This window comes from Lacerta agilis, chromosome 6 (assembly GCF_009819535.1).
Source record: "Lacerta agilis isolate rLacAgi1 chromosome 6, rLacAgi1.pri, whole genome shotgun sequence".
Lineage (NCBI taxonomy): Eukaryota > Metazoa > Chordata > Lepidosauria > Squamata > Lacertidae > Lacerta > Lacerta agilis.
Window position 1 is genome coordinate 71132552 of NC_046317.1, and position 18883 is coordinate 71151434.

At 41.3% G+C, this 18883-nt stretch overlaps 1 protein-coding gene across 4 annotated transcripts in view; it reads left to right on the forward strand.

Moving 5' to 3' along the window:
* Positions 1-15211, forward strand: part of DHX35 (DEAH-box helicase 35) — a 37299-nt gene extending 22088 nt beyond the window's left edge. For 2 of the 4 annotated variants that reach the window (XM_033153388.1, XM_033153390.1), the window contains 8 exons: positions 992-1087; positions 2319-2413; positions 6427-6504; positions 7909-8038; positions 10286-10367; positions 10935-11006; positions 11818-11956; positions 14977-15211. In XM_033153388.1, the coding sequence (XP_033009279.1) occupies positions 992-1087; positions 2319-2413; positions 6427-6504; positions 7909-8038; positions 10286-10367; positions 10935-11006; positions 11818-11956; positions 14977-15021 (737 nt within the window). In that variant the 3' untranslated portion in view covers positions 15022-15211. The remainder of the gene's footprint in view (positions 1-991; positions 1088-2318; positions 2414-6426; positions 6505-7908; positions 8039-10285; positions 10368-10934; positions 11007-11817; positions 11957-14976) is intronic. The other 2 variants (XM_033153389.1, XM_033153391.1) reach the window with 1 other exon arrangement.
* Positions 15212-18883: the final 3672 nt, after the last annotated feature.

Below are 18883 nucleotides of genomic sequence, written 5' to 3' on the forward strand. Positions count from 1 at the left end.
GTCGGGTTTCCACGCTCAGATTTTCTGTAGTTGCTTTCACATTGTGTTCCCATAATAATAATTCTGTTTGGTTCATATGGAGACACATGTGCAAGGCAAGCCGCTGATGGATTTTCATGGGTGGTTTGCAAGTACAGACATGTGAACAAGCCTTTCTCATTATATTGTCCATTGGAGTAATTGAGAATTATAATAAGTAAAGCAGTCCTTCAAGGTGTGGGGTTTTCATTAGAACCCTCTCTTTCCTATTCTCAGCCTATATGGATATTGACTATATAGTTTTTATATAAAAGAAGGCACTAACGTATGTAGCCAAGTTTGGGAGTGATAGCTAGTCCCCTGTCTGCTAATAGTAGCTTTGGCTAGATGCTCCAGGAGCCCTCTTTGTCCTCTGTGATAATACCTATAATCTGAGGTTGCTATTAGATCTATTTGCAAAGCACACATAATTAAATACTACAATAAAAGAAGTAAGGGTGTGTTACATATGTGCCACTACAAGATCAGAGACCACGTGAGGCAGCTACCTTGTGGCAGCTGGGAAGATACGGGTCTGGTCAGTAGCTGAATGGGAGACATCATGGGAATACCATGTGTACCACCTTTAGCTCCATGTAGTAAAATAAAAATGCATCTGCTTTGCCTCATGGATGAAGTCAGTAGTGGTATTCAGGCTGCTGCTTTTGGCTTACTGGTGGAGTTAATAAACAGCAGCTTGTCTGTAATCCCATGGAGTGCCCACAAAACCCATCTTGCATGCTGCAGAATGGCTTGTCTCTGATTCTCCCAGTAGCTCACAGTTTCTGCTTTTTAGGTGCAGGAATAAATTTTAGCTAGAATTTTAGTTCCGCAGAATAGTACATGCAGTATCGCAATACCTCTCTGTGGAGAGAGTCGTGCCTATAATTAATTTGTTTTGAAATACTTTATAACCCTCTGTTGAGTCATCAGTATATATTTGCATTTTATATTGCTGCTGTTTTTCCTGCAGGGCTTGATAAATATTGCCGCCTCACTGAACCTCTTGGAATCAGGATAGCTGAGTTTCCTTTGAACCCAATGTTTGCAAAGATGCTCCTAGAATCAGGTAATGCCAGTGTCACTCAACTGTAAATCAGCTTGTGTATAGTTACCAGCTTAATTAATTTACTGCAAGTCTCCCAGTGACTTCTGTGTTGTGGTACGTTGCATACAAGTGTCATAAATAAATTCACCTCTATTGTGTTTGTTTTTGTTGCCATAAACTGATTATTTGTTGTTCGAACTGGATACCATAATGTGAACAAAAGAGTCTTTGAATGCCAGATGCAGCAGAGAATAGTGAAGAAAGTATTTTGCATACCTAGGTTTTACACTGAGCTGGAAGTCTTTAATCCAGACACCCCCAAACTCGGCCCTCCAGATGTTTTGGGACTACAATCCCCATCATCCCTGATCACTGGTCCTGTTAGCTAGGGATGAAGGGAGTTGTAGTCTTAAAACATCTGGAGGGCCGAGTTTGGGGATGCCTGCTTTAATCTATTGCATGGCTCTGGAGATGCAACAGACGACTCCACAGTAGATGGTATTAGATTGCTGCCAGAATTTCAAGCAATATGGGATTTTAGTTGGATTATCTTCTGTGTGGTTGCTAGTGATGAGCAGACATCCTGCGCTCCCTGCCTCAACTTGATTGAGAACTGAACATGTGTGTTGAATAAATGTAGTCCATCAACAGCTGCTGTTCTGGTATTTGACCTGCTATCACTATGTTAGTGTTATTATTATTTAATTAAATTTATATACTGCCTTTTATCTGTAGATCACAGGGCTGTTTACAGCAAGTTCTAATCTAGAAAATAGCTGTTTCAACAAGCATTTTGAAATGACATTTAGAGCTTCTGTTCTCCACAGCAAAGCAGAAGTGAAATACTAGGATTGTATCCAGGGATAGAATCCGGGGTAGCGAAAGTTTTCCGCTTGCACAAAGTGAGGCACTCCATTTCCGCCAATCCCCCGAACCCATTGTGGCCCTCTATGCTCTATCCCATACAGTTTCAGGGGGTCACCTAGCCTTTAGGGAAACTTTTTTTCGGTGGGAAGAGGGACTGTATTAAGTTAGAGGGATTGGTGAAAACTGGGTGCCCCGCCCTGCAGAAGCACTTCTCTTGGATGGAGCCACCACTTTATATAACCCATAGTGTTTCCTGTCATATAGTTCTGTGAGAGCTGCTATAGCTATTTTTAATCCAGCAAGTGTGAGGAAGATAAAATTTTCTTTGTGCTTTGTGTTGTCAGTGTAAAAGTAAAGTTCCTTCTCCCCTAAACTCATTTTTCAGGGAATTTTGGCTGCTCACAGGAGATCCTGAGCATTGCAGCCATGATGCAGATCCAGAATATCTTTATGATTCCTCCAAACCAAAAGTCACAAGCTGTAAGTGCCATTTCTGAACTCAGCTCTGTTACATTGGTGCTCAGCCACTGGAACTCACTGTCTAGGAAATCTGTTTGCCCTCACTGCTTAACTAGTGTTGCAATGGAAACCGAAAAAATGTTGTTCCAGCAGTTCTGTTGCCTTGGCATATGATGCTTCTTGCTTTGCATTTTAATTGTGATTGTTATTTAATTTTGTTGCTGTTAACCACCTTGGGCATATTTTGCAAGAAGTGGAAAAGTGCAATATAATTTTTTTTTTGAGTAAGCTACTTGCTTTCAGGGTGTGGGGAAAGGAATTTCAACTTTTTCTGAGAGGTTGGAAAACGAATGATTTAATAGCCAAAGAGATTATTCCACTGAAAAAAAAATGTTGGACAGACACACAAATTATGTCTAAGTTGAAAACATTGCATTACATTTATTTGTACATACCTTGTAGTTGGAAGTGGTGAGCATGAGAATCTTACAGTATGTTTAACTTTCCCCCAAAGATTTATTAGAAATACGTAGTAGTTTTAAACGCTGGGTATGTGCGGTATTTCCCTTAAAAATGCTTTTAACAAAATAATGTTATTCATAGAAGAAATTGTAAGTACTAAATGTGGAAAGGAATAAGCAGTGAAGGTAGATGCACTGAAAATTTTAAAGGTTGAGGGTTCTGTTCTCAAATTTGTTCATTAATGGAGTCCTATTGATATTGCTGGATGTTGTTGTTGTTGTTGTTGTTGTTGTTCAGTCGTTCAGTCGTGTCCGACTCTTCGTGACCCCATGGACCAGAGTACGCCAGGCACGCCTATCCTTCACTGCCTCTCGCAGTTTGGCCAAACTCATGTTAGTAGCTTCAAGAACACTGTCCAACCATCTCATCCTCTGTCGTCCCCTTCTCCTTGTGCCCTCCATCTTTCCCAACATCAGGGTCTTTTCTAGGGATTCTTCTCTTCTCATGAGGTGGCCAAAGTACTGGAGCCTCAACTTCAGGATCTGTCCTTCTAGTGAGTACTCAGGGCTGATTTCTTTGAGAATGGATAGGTTTGATCTTCTTGCAGTCCACGGGACTCTCAAGAGTCTCCTCCAGCACCATAATTCAAAAGCATCAATTCTACGGCGATCAGCCTTCTTTATGGTCCAGCTCTCACTTCCGTACATTACTACTGGGAAAACCATAGCTTTAACTATACGGACTTTTGTCGGCAAGGTGATGTCTTTGCTTTTTAAGATGCTGTCTAGGTTTGTCATTGCTTTTCTCCCAAGAAGCAGGCGTCTTCTGATTTCGTGACTGCTGTCACCATCTGCAGTGATCATGGAACCCAAGAAAGTGAAATCTCTCACTGCCTCCATTTCTTCCCCTTCTATTTGCCAGGAGGTGATGGGACCAGTGGCCATGATCTTAGTTTTTTTGATGTTGAGCTTCAGACCATATTTTGCGCTCTCTTCTTTCACCCTCATTAAAAGGTTCTTCAATTCTTCCTCACTTTCTGCCATCAAGGTAGTATCATCAGCATATCTGAGGTTGTTGATATTTTTTCCGGCAATCTTAATTCCGGTTGGGGATTCATCCAGTCCAGCCTTTCGCATGATGTATTCTGCATATAAGTTAAATAAGCAGGGAGACAATATACAGCCTTGTCGTACTCCTTTCCCAATTTTGAACCAATCAGTTGTTCCATATCCAGTTCTAACTGTAGCTTCTTGTCCCACATAGAGATTTCTCAGGAGGCAAATGAGGTGATCCGGCACTCCCATTTCTTTAAGAACTTGCCATAGTTTGCTGTGGTCGACACAGTCAAATGCTTTTGCATAATCAATGAAGCAGAAGTAGATGTTTTTCTGGAACTCTCTGGCTTTCTCCATAATCCAGCGCATGTTTGCAATTTGGTCTCTGGTTCCTCTGCCCCTTCGAAATCCAGCTTGCACTTCTGGGAGTTCTCGGTCCACATACTGCTTAAGCCTGCCTTGTAGAATTTTAAGCATAACCTTGCTAGCGTGTGAAATGAGTGCAATTGTGCGGTAATTGGAGCATTCTTTGGCACTGCCCTTCTTTGGGATTGGGATGTAGACTGATCTTCTCCAATCCTCTGGCCACTGCTGAGTTTTCCAAACTTGCTGGCATATTGAGTGCAGCACCTTAACAGCATCCTCTTTTAAAATTTTAAATAGTTCAGCTGGAATATCATCACTTCCACTGGCCTTGTTGTTAGCAAGGCTTTCTAAGGCCCATTTGACTTCACTCTCCAGGATGTCTGGCTCAAGGTCAGCAACCACATTTCCTGGGGTGTATGAGACCTCCATATCTTTCTGGTATAATTCCTCTGTGTATTCTTGCCACCTCTTCTTGATGTCTTCTGCTTCTGTTAGGTCCTTTCCACTTTTGTCCTTAATTGTGGTAATCTTTGTACGAAATGTTCCTTTCATATCTCCAATTTTCTTGAATAAATCTCTGGTTTTTCCCATTCTGTTATTTTCCTCTATTTCTTTGCATTGCTCGTTTAGAAAGGCCCTCTTGTCTCTCCTTGCTATTCTTTGGAAATCTGCATTCAATTTCCTGTATCTTTCACGATCTCCTTCGCATTTTGCTTGTCTTCTCTCCCCCGCTATTTGTAAGGCCTCATTGGTCAGCCACTTTGCTTTCTTGCATTTCTTTTTCATTGGGATGGTTTTCGTTGCTGTCTCCTGTATAATGTTACGAGCCTCCATCCACAGTTCTTCAGGTACTCTATCCACCAAATCTAAATCCTTGAACCTGTTCTTCACTTCAACTGTGTATTCATAAGGAATTTGATTTAGATTGAATCTTACTGGCCCAGTGGTTTTTCCTACTTTCTTCAGTTTAAGCTGGAATTTTGCTATAAGAAGCTGATGATCTGAGCCACAGTCAGCTCCAGGTCTTGTTTTTGCTGAGTGTATAGAGCTTCTCCATCTTTGGCTGCAGAGAATATAATCAATCTGATTTCGATGTTGCCCATCTGGTGATGTCCATGTGTAGAGTCGTCTCTTGTGTTGTTGGAAAAGAGTGTTTGTGATGACCAGCTTGTTCTCTTGACAGAACTCTATTAGCCTTTGCCCTGCTTCATTTTGATCTCCAAGGCCAAACTTGCCAGTTGTTCCTTTTATCTCTTGACTTCCTACTTTAGCATTCCAATCCCCTATAATGAGAAGAACATCCTTCTTTGGTGTCATTTCTATAAGGTGTTGTAAGTCTTCATAGAATTGATCAATTTCGGTTTCTTCAGCACTGGTAGTTGGTGCATAAACTTGGATTACTGTGATGTTAAAAGGACTGCCTTGGATTCGTATCGAGATCATTCTATCATTTTTGAAGTTGCATCCCAGTACAGCTTTCGCCACTCTTTTGTTGACTATGAGGGCCACTCCATTTCTTTTACGGGATTCCTGCCCACAGTAGTAGATATGATAGTCATCCGAACTGAATTCGCCCATTCCTGTCCATTTTAGTTCACTGATGCCTAGGATGTCAATGTTTATTCTTGCCATCTCATTTTTTACCACATCCAGCTTACCAAGGTTCATGGTTCTTACATTCCAGGTTCCTATGCAATACTTTTCTTTACAGCATTGGACTTTCCTTTCGCTTCCAGGCATATCCGCAACTGAGCGTCCTTTCGGCTTTGGCCCAGCCGCTTCATCAGCTCTGGATCTACTTGTACTTGTCCTCCGCTCTTCCCCAGTAGCAAGTTGGACGCCTTCCGACCTGAGGGGCTCATCTTCCAGCGTCATATCTTTTATATGCCTGTTGTCTTTGTCCATGGAGTTTTCTTGGCAGGGATACTGGAGCGGCTTGCCAGTTCCTTCTCCAGGTGGATCACGTTTGGTCCAAACTCTCCGCTATGACCTGTCCATCTTGACCTGTCCATAGCTTGCCTGAGTAATTCAAGCCCCTTCGCCACGACAAGGCAGTGATCCATGAAGGGGATTGCTGGATGTGGTTCCTGTCTAAAGGGTGTCTCTGGGGTTTTGTTGTTGCCACTTTACCAAAATGTTCCTCCTTTTCAGATCAGAGAACACAGAAAATTTGCTGTGGAGGAAGGCGACCACCTCACTATGCTTAATGCTTATGAAGCCTTTATAAAAGTAAGTAAGCTCAAAAGGAGGTATGAGATGTGCAGATTTTAGCGGGGCTTGAATCCAGTTGTTGTGGATGTTAGACTTTTGGGGATAACATAGTAATTAACAGGATCAGATGTGTGTTGTGAGCTAAGCAAAGTCAGTTCTAGTTTTGATGTAAGCAGGGAGTAGTGCTCCACTTAGTTTGATCAGGGAATAAAAGGTGAAGGAAAAGGGGCCCCTGACCATTAGGTCCAGTTGCAAACGACTCTGGGGTTGCAGTGCTCATCTCGCTTTACTGGCCGAGGGAGCCGGCATACAGCTTCCAGGTCATGTGGCCAGCATGACTAAGCCGCTTCTGGTGAACCAGAGCAGCGCATGGAAACGCCGTTTACCTTCCCGCCGGAGCGGTACCTATTTATCTACTTGCACTTAGATGTGCATTTGAACTGCTAGGTTGGCAGGAGCTGGGACCGAGCAACAATACATTCTGAAGTTTATTTTGCAGTGAAGACTGGGAACTTGTGTGTATGTTGTGATATTTAAAACAAATGATGAGGCTCTCAAGTTTCACACACACGCCGTGTCCTCTGCTAACCCGTGACCTTGTAGAATATTTGTTTACCATCGTGTTTGCTTACACTTGGAGTGTAAAATCATCACCATCATCATCATGCTTTGACTGCAGAATTCCCTCATCTATAATGGCTTTGTCAATTAAAATTTAGATTCAGAATGCAAAGAAATTTGATAGTGGCACACATAATTCCCCACAGCATTAGAACCTAGGATCATCCAGTGAAACTGAATATTAGTTAACTCTTGTCTGTCCTGAATCTTCTATGTCTACACAGAACATATTTAAACTCTGGAATTTGCTACCACCAGATATGAATGACTTTGAATGTGGTTAAGACAAATTCACAGAGGACAAGGCTCTCAATGACTACCAGCCATTATAATGGTGCTGCCTCTGATATTGGAGGCAGTTTGCTCCTGAATACCAGTTGTTGCAGATCATAAGTGGGAAGAGATCTGTTCAGCTCGTGTCCTATTTCTGGCCTTCCCATAGGCATCTTGTTGGTCACAGTGAGAACAGCCTACTGGCCTAGATCTGTCTTTTGTCTGATTCAACCAGGCTCTTCTTAACATTCTTAACATGAGATTTTCCCAGGATCAACTGATGTGTTTGAACTGCAGGAGTAGCTAAGTACCAGAGTCTCCTTTCCAGATTCTGGCCTTCAGCATGACCTGTTCTTGCCAGGAGAGTTGTCGGATTTTAGACTGACCTGTTGCAAACTGATTTTTGGCTGGTGTGTGCATCCCCACTCCCATAATATTAGGAAAAGAAACCTGGAGATGGAAGTCAGAGCTAACACCTTTATAAAGCAAGCTGTTTAAGTCGTTTCAGCTGTTCCTTTTTCTTTGCAGCACAACAAGAGTTCCCAGTGGTGTCAGGATCACTTTCTGAATTATAAAGGTCTTGTCCGAGCCACAACTGTGAGAGAACAGCTGAAAAAACTTCTTGTCAAGTTCAAAGTACCAAAAAAGTCCAGTGAAGGTATGAGCAAGAGAGAAGAGATCTTAGCAATTTCTTATTTATTGCCTATACTCTGTTTAGTTAAAAAAAAATTAGAATTACCAACTGTGAGCTGCATGGGAGCTTCACAACATTTGTAGCACTGGTTTCTTTCCATTGTGCGTTAATCCAGTGGTGGCTGTCTGCTGATGGAAGAGAATCCATTAGCAGAATGTGGCAATTTGTGGTGGTCTCCCAATCTTCCTTTAGCCCATGCCCACTCTAAATCTGCTCCAGACAGCTGCAGACTTAGTGTGACACAGGGGACTGAGGGAATGGGTAGGGGTGCCACCAAAAATTACCGCCTCCTGTTTTGCTGAATGAAAGCCTTCCATCAGTGGACAGCCACCACTGGATTCCACTCTTGCTTTTTTTTTTTTTTTTTTTTAGCATGACCTTCTATTATCCATTTGCTTTACACTGCTTCAGTGATGTATATTGTATTTTTACTAGTGTAAAAGCTATCTAATGTACTAAGTGTAGAGTACCTCTTCCTCACTTTTACATTCATTTCAGTCTTAGTATAACAAGACAGAATATTTATTTAAACCCATGGGTTCTGGAAACTGGAATAGACTTTATTAGCTTTGCAGACAGCCCTTTTGGCATCTGAGACTTCCCTCTTTTCTGCAAAGTCTATTTATGTTTGACTAGATTATATGTTGCATTGGGGGGGGGGGGGCGGGGAGCCAGGCAACAGTATAGTGTATTGTGGAAACAGAAGTGAACACACCTAACCAGAAAAATTGCTTATGTACCTTAAGCAGGAAGGTGCTTATTAAAGAGAGCACAAAATCAGAAGCATGCTCGGCATAAGTTAAACGCGTACATACCTTGGTTCCAGGTGTGAGTGACTGTAAACATAAAGGGCATAAATGATAAATGTAATCATAGGCAAATTGTTACTAAGATTTATTCTTCACCCTTCAATTAAGTTATCAGGATAGCTAACAAAAATCCAGTTCCGTAGTACAATACAATAAAAAGTAACCTGCCGTAGTACTTGAAGTTCAGTGTATTTTATAACTACTGAAATTGTAGGTGATATTCAACTAAGTTTTACTCAGAGGAAACACATTGAAATTAATTAACGTGACTTAGCGTGTGCTATGAGTAAAACTTACTTGGATACCATCCTACGTATGTAAAAACAAAACAAAACAAAACAAAAGGTGTCTGGAAGAATGCTTTCCTCTTCTTCCTTTTGTTAAACAGTTGCCACAGTAAGGAAAAGCTTAGGGCAGATGCATGTAGTGATTTTTGTTGTTTTAATGGAAAGCAGATGTCAATTTCAGCAGATGAATTGTGTGTGTGCGTGTGTGCGCGTGTGCGTGCATAAAGAAGGGATGGGAGCTTAGCCACTTTTCATCTGGCTCCCCCCCCCATTCACTCCCTCCGCTCCTTTTTCACCTATGTAGAAAACGATATGTGCCTCTATTATTTCCCTTTGCAAATGGAAGAGCAGCTGGGGGGGGGGGATGGCGTTGAACAGAAAACCAGCAGTAGGGAAAGGTTAAGCATCCCCTCCCATTCTATTCTCAAAATGTCAGCCTCCTAGAGCTGGTTTTTGTTTAAACATTTTTTTAAACCCAGACAACGTGTTACATGTGTTTGCCATGTAAAATTTAGTTTGGCCCTTCCAGAAGATGCCTGAGATCTGTCCCATGAGTCCCAGAAAGTTATTTCCACAGATAAATGATCAGCTCCACCTATTTTATCTGGTTGTGATAACAATTCAATCATCCATTGAGTTGATAAGAGATAAAACAGCTCTGTGATGCTTAACACCCCAATTAAGTGAGATTTTTGAAATAATAATAATAATAATAATAATAATAATAATAATAATAATAGTAGTAGTAGTAGTAGTAGTAGTAGTAGTAGTAATAGTAATAAATTTTATGTATACCCTGCCCTCCCTGACCATACCGGGCTCAGAGTGGCTAACATCAAAGTATATGATACATTAAAAACATAAATCAAACAATCAATTAAAATACAGCTTAAAATCAAATTTAGAATTCAGATGGAAAATTTCTCCAAAGTTCCACTTTCCCCCTTCCTTGTTTGTGATCATTTGACTAGGCAGTTAATTTGCTCTTGACCATTGGCCACACTGGCAGAAGTTGGTGTGAGTTGTAGTCCAAAACATCTGAAGCACACAGTGTTGGAGAAAGCTGGTCTGTCTGATGAGCTTTGTGGAATGACTGGTTCATTTCCTCCTTTTAGGAGATCCAGACCCTGTTCTAAGGTGTATAGTTTCTGGATTCTTTGCTAACGCAGCCAGATTTCACTCTACCGGAGCATACAGGTAAATGTGCGGTTTATTGTGATAAACATCCCAAAGTGAACAAAAACACTGTCCTGGCTTTACTAGTGATAATTATTGTAGTTCAGGCCTCTGAGAATAAGGGGAAGGTGAAAGGGAAAATAGTGGGGCCGTATAAATCAGAATTGTCTTTAAATCCTTAACAAAGGGCTCATTGGAAAGCCAGTAGCCATAAAAAAATAATGATGCTTCCTTGTCAGTGCCATCAGCTGGTAATACGTCAGGTTGAAACAAATTGGCATTCTGTCTCCTGGCTTAGTTGAGCTTCAACAGCTGAGAAAAAACTTGAAGCAGTCCACTAAGTGGACTGAACAGTATTTCAGGCAAATAAGAGGTAAAGAAAGGTATTTCAAAGGCACCAATAAATAAACAAGCTTCCAGGTCTGTTTTCAGCATCCTTTGAAAGTTTTACTTATCTATGATCAGGCTTATAATTGAGGGGGGAAAGGTGTCTTTCTGGACACAGTCCCATTGCTTCCTTGCTTTGGCACATCATGGAGTTGTAATGAATAAATACTGTAAGTCTAAAATAATTGTTGTTCTTTCAAGGACTATTCGCGACGACCATGAACTTTATATACACCCCACCTCAGTGCTGTATGCAGAGAAGCCTCCTCGTTGGTACGTTGAGAAGGTTTTCATTAGCGTGCTGGTTGAGCTTGACACTCTACATCATTGAGAGTTGCTTATTTCACAGAACACAGCCCATCTGGTAGATTGTGGCTTCAGAATGCCCGCTGTACTCTTCATTCCACACTAAACTTACATCAAGAAAAAGCGATAAAGGTAGATGGAGCACTACCAGCAACAAGTTGTAGAAGTTGTTACATGACTGGGAAGCCAAGGAGCTGGTTTTCCCCCTCCCAAACACCAGCATCAAGAAGCTTGTGATCTAAGAGGGTGTAAACATTTGCTTCCATGAGAATGGGGAGGTTTGTGATGCCTTTACGAAGGCATGCATGTGAAATCCAGCATATCTTATGCATATCCTCCAATTTTGAAGGATGATGCAAAGAGCAATAACCGGTAGTGCTGCCTTTGCGTTTTGATTGTGGTATAAAAACGTACACTTGCATTGGATGGTTTTCTAAACATTGGGAATGACATTCCAGGCTGGCTAGTAACCCAGTCCACATCATGTCATAAGGAGAAGGTAGACAACAGAGAGAGGGATCTTCTATACAGGGAATTGAGGTGGGAACATGCAAAAAGATAGTGGGAGGTATTCATATTTTATACATAGTAAACCCATTGAAATTAATGGACATGACTAAGTCAGGTCTGCCGTCGGTGAAACTTAGTTGAATACCACCCAGTGACTTTTGGATTAAGGCTTTGTGTGTAGATGTTGAAACCTTTCCAATGCAATAATAAGTGGGAATGTATCCAATTGTTCTCTTAGTGGATGTGCCTTTTCTTGCTAAATTTTTAGGGTTGTCTACAATGAAGTCATGCAGACCTCAAAGTATTACATGCGAGACGTTACAGCAATTGAATCTGCTTGGCTATTGGAACTGGCCCCTCACTTTTACCAGCAAGGAACGGTACGGACTCGGCATAGCCTCCAAACGGTACCATTGCCGTATTGGCAGCTCTTGTTATTCTATGCTTTTCCCCGTATTTGCGAAATGGGTTTGCATAAGTATATCCCCTCTCCTCACTACCCCAGCTTCTGCTTGTATTTAATTGTTTGACAGTTACCAATAATTAATACAACTCTGTTCCAGATAAAGATTACTTGATATCGCAATATTATGCAGATAAATTAACTTAAAATCACAATATTTCTTCTTGCAGTGCCTCATGGGATAAGTAGTCCAAGTTGTAGTGTAGCTGTTGCCCAAAGCTCCGACCAGTTGTGCACCACAGCTATCGCAATACAGTGCCTCCAACTGGTCTGGAAGAGTTTGATGATCAATTGTATCAAAGGTTTTGAGAGGTCTAGCAGTACGAAAAGGATCGTGCTCCCTCAGTTGAGTTCTCGGTACAAATAATCCACCAGAGCAGTTTCTGTTCAGAACAGTGGCCTGAAAAGCTAAGTGATAATGGACCTAGAAAAATCAGTTTCACACACATACCTGCTGCTTGCATTTTCAATGTTATACAGCACTACAGTAACCATATGCAGCCCGGTACACAAAACCTGTATGCTTGGGCAGTGTGTGAACCCATCCTGAAATTATTGATATTATCTGCTTTGTGTCCTGTAATGCATTCAAATTGATTGTGCTGCAGGACATAAAAAAGTTCTGGAAGTGGTTTTGGCCACTTGTTAACAAAAGTGTTTCAGTTATGGTTTGAGAAGGAAATGAGCCAACACCACAATTATATTAAATCTTCTAGGAATCCGGTATCTATAATTAAGTCAGTTGATAGCACTAAAATATTCCAATATTGTGCCTCCCTGTGTCACATATAAAGTGGTGCCTTTAACTACACAGCAGTTATGCAAATCATTATTCCATTACTTAATCGAAAGTAACTGGCAATTGCTGTAGTAATTGCTCATAATTATCATAGCTTCATATTATATGACTCCATAGGCATGTTGTGCCTTCTTGTATGACAAGAAATTCTGGCAGAGACTTCTCAGTGAAAAGTCTGGCGCAATTTAAAAATAATATCAGTTATGTGTGATTGGTCAGAATTACACAAATATATGAAAATTTGTTAAATTGATAATTTGTTCAATATTAGTTATATGCAGAGTAGATTCATTTAAGTTAATGGAAATTAAGTTAACTTAAGTCTGTTGTTTTCACTGTGTCTACTCTAAATATCACTTAATGGATGCAACCCAGTGTTTTGGGAGATGGGGGCAATCTATTTTTGACTGCTTTTGTCCAGATTGGAAAATAATAGTCATATCAGCAGGAAAACTTCTCCTTCTCCTTCCATCCTTGGACAAAAGCTTCCACCCTTGGACAAAACACAGTGAACAACGGAAACTAGGAGGCTGTTCCACAATGCAGGAACTAAGGATACCGGGCTCTGTGAACCATTTGATGCAAACTCTCTAAATTGTGAGACTTAGTGGCATCTCCAGATATGAGAGCTCAGGTAGAAATTGTGTGGAGCTGTATCCTGAGTTCCTACCATATTGGGATGCAACTTCCTATTATGAAGCTTGAAAAGTAGAAATGTGAGTAATTCACATACCTACTTTTTACCACTTCTAAGAATGCGCCAAATGACTTTAAAGCTGTCTTTACTTGTAACCTGGAGCAGTGTGGTTGGTGCCAAATTGTTGTATCCCACACCACTCTGGCAGTATAAGGGGTTGTTTTTTTGCAGAAGTTATTTGGGCACAATATCAAGGCAGTTATTGCTGCCATGTTGTGTAGATGCACTCAGATCTATGTACAGTGGTGCCCCGCTAGACGAAAATAATTCGTTCTGCGAAAATTTTCGTCTAGCGGGTTTTTCGTCTTGCGGAGCGGCAATGACAGCCGCGCTCCGCAAAACGGGGAAAAAAAAAAAAGACGAAAATTTTTCGTCTTGCGAGGCAGCCCCATAGACTTTTTCGTCTTGCGGGGCAGCCTTCCGCTAGATGAATGCCTTCGTCTAGCGAGTTTTTCGTCTTGCGAGGCATTCGTCTAGCGGGGTACCACTGTAACAGGCGTGATCCAGCATTTTATACCTTAGGGAGTAGTGTTGGAGCAACCATAAGATGGCAGAAGCCACATTTCTGCATGTAAAGTGCAAAGCAACCCTAAGGCGTACCTGCTAGTGCTAAAAGCTGGAGGTTGGGTAATAGTATGCTTCTGGAGACAAAGAGGGAAGAGAAGGAATAAGAGAACCCCTGTAAATAGCTTGATCTCACACCACAAGCATGCACTGGAATGCAGAAACCCTCTTCTTGGAAAGACTGGTTGGGTTATAATGCTAGAGTTGCTGGTTGGTGTGATAACCTGTTGTCTTTGCAATGAATAAAGGCATTACCCTGACAACATTAATACTGAAGAAGTGTGCATGCACACGAAAGCTCATACCAAGAACAAACTCAGTTGGTCTCTAAGGTGCTACTGGAAAGAATTTTCTATTTTGTTTCAACATTAATACTGTTATGGTAGATAACAATATAGCAGCTGTTTTCCTTAAGACAAGTTGTTACAGAACTCAGCAATGTTGCCGGTGGGCAGGGGTGTTTTTTTTAAAGAACCAGGCAGCCAAGTCATCTATGGCTTTTTAAATAGCACTGATTCCTATACTGGCAATGCTGGCTGGCTTGATGTGTTGTGAGACACACCCGGTACACTTTGAGCATAAAACTAAGAAACGACAGCTGATGAAGAATAAACGAAACAGGGCCTTGTCCTGGAGTTAAAAATCATTGCAACTGGAATTTGTTTCATACAACAAAAATAGAGGAAATCGTTGTTTATTTTTGTCTTGGCCTGAGTCCTTGCAACCTTTCTATTTGATGTGTTTTCTCGGCTATTGCAAAATGACATTTTAGTTGGCGTTCCTAATGCAGGACAGAATTTGTTGCTAACATGGAGACTGATATAGTTTGGAATAGAAAAGTATATTGCTTGGAGCATTTATGAATTTTACGAAAACCAAAAACGATGCTTTCATTTCTTTGCAGCACCTTTCCCTGAAAGCCAAAAGAACTAAAGTGGATGATCACTGACTCTCTGTGGCTGTCGAACTTTGCAGCGTGAGACGCAGAACCTGCCGCCAATTTGAAACTGTGCTACTGTCCATCCAACAATTAGTTGATTAGCAACCTGACCCCACATCAACTATTAACTGTTGAAATGCCTGCCTGCCAGGATCCTGTAGGGATTTTTGCATGACCAATACATTGTAACACTTAAGTAGAGCTTGCATTGTGGATATTTTTTTATCCCACAGTCCTAAATGTGATGACTGCTCCTGTTCCCCAGGGCAATTTTGCTCCTTTTAAACTAGGTAGTTTGAAACTAACAGTACAAAAGAAGACATAACAAAATTGTAGGGAATTTTGCAATATGTGGGTAGCAACACTTGAATCCCTTGGGGAGGAAAGGGGAGGGCGGGGGGGGGGGGAAACGACACCCTCAGAATGAGGAGGTGGCGCTCAGGATCCTTTAGACCACTGTGAAAGCTGTTGGTCATCCTAGACCTGCCTGCAAATTGTAGACAGATTTCGGACCACAAGCAAAGCCTTGAAATACCTTAATGGGTTGCAATGAAAACCTTGAAACTGTGATTGTGCCTAACTGCTGTGATTTTTATTTCTTCTTTTTTGCTGTCAAGCAATAGGTTTCTAATACTTTACTGACTTTCCCTTCTTTTCTCCTTCACATTTTTTCCCATGACTTGCCTTCAAGCTGAACCTGTTTCCATAAACATGATGTGTTAACGTGCACCAAAGTTTCCCACCCACCCCAAAGTTTAAGCTCTTTTAGAGAGGAGTTTAATTGGGCAGGATGTACATTATGTCCACAAGCAAGGTTGGATGCAAGCTGCTTGCCTTATTGTTTCAGAACGAGGTATAACTTGAGGGGCAGCCTCTTGCAGAAATAATCTGGTTGTATTACTAACTTGTTTTTGATCTTGTGGATGTTGGAAAAACTGCTGTGCTGGATCTGTAGTCTTGCAAATCTTGCTTTGTAGTGAGAGTCATGATTGCCACTACCAGACAGTTGGTAGTTGTATATTTTGTTGTTGTTGTTCAGTCATTCAGTCGTGTCCGACTCTTCGTGACCCCATGGACCAGAGCACGCCAGGCACACCTATCCTTCACTTCCTCTCGCAGTTTGGCCAAACTCATGTATATTTTACAAAAGTATAAACCTCTTTGCAGCCTGGAAGCCATCAAAGTAACGTATAACAAAATAGATGGGGTTGGGTGGGGGGAACCCACAGAAAAAAAAGTGTTGACTGCACACCAGTGAGGAGGAGTACCATCATTAGACAGACACAGGAGGACCATCTTGAGAGGAAGTTCTATTTTGTTCTCCAGACTGTGGAGGAGGAAGTTGAAGAGGTGCCTTTCACCAGGAAGCCGGACAGTGGCAGGGCCACTTGGACCTCCCCTGAGTGTCCTGAAGATACTTCCTGTTATTTCCACACCATTCCTTATTCTGCTTCTGATGTCACTACAGTATAAGATTGAAAGATGATCTATCAGGAGAAGTTGGGTCTTCTCATCTCCTTATGCTTCTTAATCCCTTTCCTTGAGTGCAGATTCCACTTGCTTCCATCCTGCATAGAGGTAATATCTGATTAGAACGAGTGCAATAAGTTTTAAGTTCTCAGCTTGCAATTTGTAGAACTGATCCGTTTTCAGGAAAAGTTCCTGTTGCTATGTGAGCTAGTGAAACCTATCTGATGGTGCTGCCTTTAGGTCAGTGAACACCATCGTGCTTCCATGAACCCTGGAAAAAAATGCATATAGCATACATGGTGAACTTAGTAGCTGTTACGACTACCGTCCTCAAAGGCGAAGTGTGGTCTGTGTAGCTTGCACTGGTTAAACTGCAGTTGCTGCCTTTCCACACAAAAACCCCTTTGTTGCATCTGCAATATAGTTTCAGATAAGTAAATATTTATTTTCACATAACATTTATTTTACAGTGATGTGGTTTCAGTGCGTGGGTTTGGTTTTAGAACATTGGGTTGTTATTGTTTTTTGAATGCCTTGTTCCTTCCCCTCTTTTTAAAACACGTGTAAATGACAGCATTTGATTTTTTTTTTTTACACAGAATAAGGGTCTTCCTTGCCCTGGATGTGCATTAAGGGCCACTTTTTCAGATCTTCCCTCCCCATTCTGCTCCCCACAAACCTGCAAAGAAGCTTGTTCTGTCAGAATGTGGTCCACTCAGTGTCTTTGTGCTGTATATATTAGCTTAACAAAATTTCATTCCTACCCCTGGAATTCTGATGCAACTGGGTTTGTCCCTCTCTTTCTCTCTCTCTCCGTATGTGAACTCTGTAGAGCCGGGGTTGTCCTTTTATTTTTATGTACTGTGTGGTGTCCAGAATATTGTTGACGCTCTGTTATGGGCATCTGAACTTGTATCTAAAAGCTGTTTTCTCTTTCAAGGAGCTTACAAAGACCCGGATACAAAGTGTGTAAATTTCCATGTTGCTTTGTCCTCTGGTATCATACTTTATAGAGAAAAAAAATAAAATGAAGCTGTGGAATTAAGAAATATTTGATTGTTGTGCCTATTAATGCTTACTGAGTTGCGAAACCCCTTAAGTTAACTTTCTGCATTACTTATTAAGACATTCTATAAAAGATCTCAAAGTAGCTGTCTTAATACAAAGGAATTTCAGAAATAGACTGGAAAGAGAAGTTGCTGAATTGCAACTAATCACCAAACTTAAAACCATGGAGAAACCTGGTCTGAACAAAGACATTGGATTCTTATCTCATTATACATGACAAAGCTATCTTTAGCCATCTCACCCCTTGCCTTTCCCTGTAAGACCAATTGCAGCCGTTAAGAGTCGTCAACAGCTTTTCCACACCTATCAGCTGATCACCCATTCGGACCACCCTTCTGAGTAATACCCCTCCCCACTCCCTCACTATATTTAAGGGTCTGGTGACTTCCGTTTCAGTGTATCTGAAGAAGTATGCATGCACACAAAAGCTCATACCAAGAACAAACTTAGTTGGTCTCTAAGGTGCTACTGGAAGGAATTTTTTTTATTTTGTTTTTACTTATTAAGACTTTGTGTTATTATGGACTGGTGGGAAGTTGTTTTGGAGAATGAATTTGCTGTAAATATATCCACTGGGATTGTCATGTTTACAGTGGTACCTCTAGTTACATACTTAATTTGTTCCAGAGGTCCGTTCTTAACCTGAAACTGTTCTTAACCTGAAGCACCACTTTAGCTAATGGGACCTCCCGCTGCCGCTGCGCTGCCAGAGCATGATTTCTGTTCTTATCCTGAAGCAAAGTTCTTAACCTGAAGCATTATTTCTGGGTTAGCGGAGTATGTAACCTGAAGCATATGTAACCCGAGGTACCACTGTACTCTGCAATTTAATCAAAATCATCTCTCAAGAAAAACTGTGAATACATTTATTTATCATACTTACTTATTAAACTACTTTAACTTTGCCATTGCGTTGCCTCCCCTAACCCCACATGCAGCTGTAATTTCATTAAAAACAAATTTAAACAACCACACACACACACACACACACACAATTACCAACAGTTCAACAGCCACAAAGAGTCACTGAGTCACCAAGAGATGAGGCCCAAAGGTTTGTTGAAAGAATCCAAATCCTGCTCATTGTAAAATGGGTTGGTGAAGTTGCAAAGCAGGATACTTTGCGGACCACCTTTCTTGGTACAAGCCGAGCCTAATAAGATTTGGGAAGATCTTGATGTTCATTCCGCGGCCAGCAGTTTGTCACTTAGTGGGCCTTAACATAAGGTTACCAGACGTCCCTGTTTCCCCAGGACAGTCCCCAGATTTACACATCAGTCCCCATACAAAATCCATTGAAGTTGAAAAGTGTCCCTGGATTCATTGGGGGGGG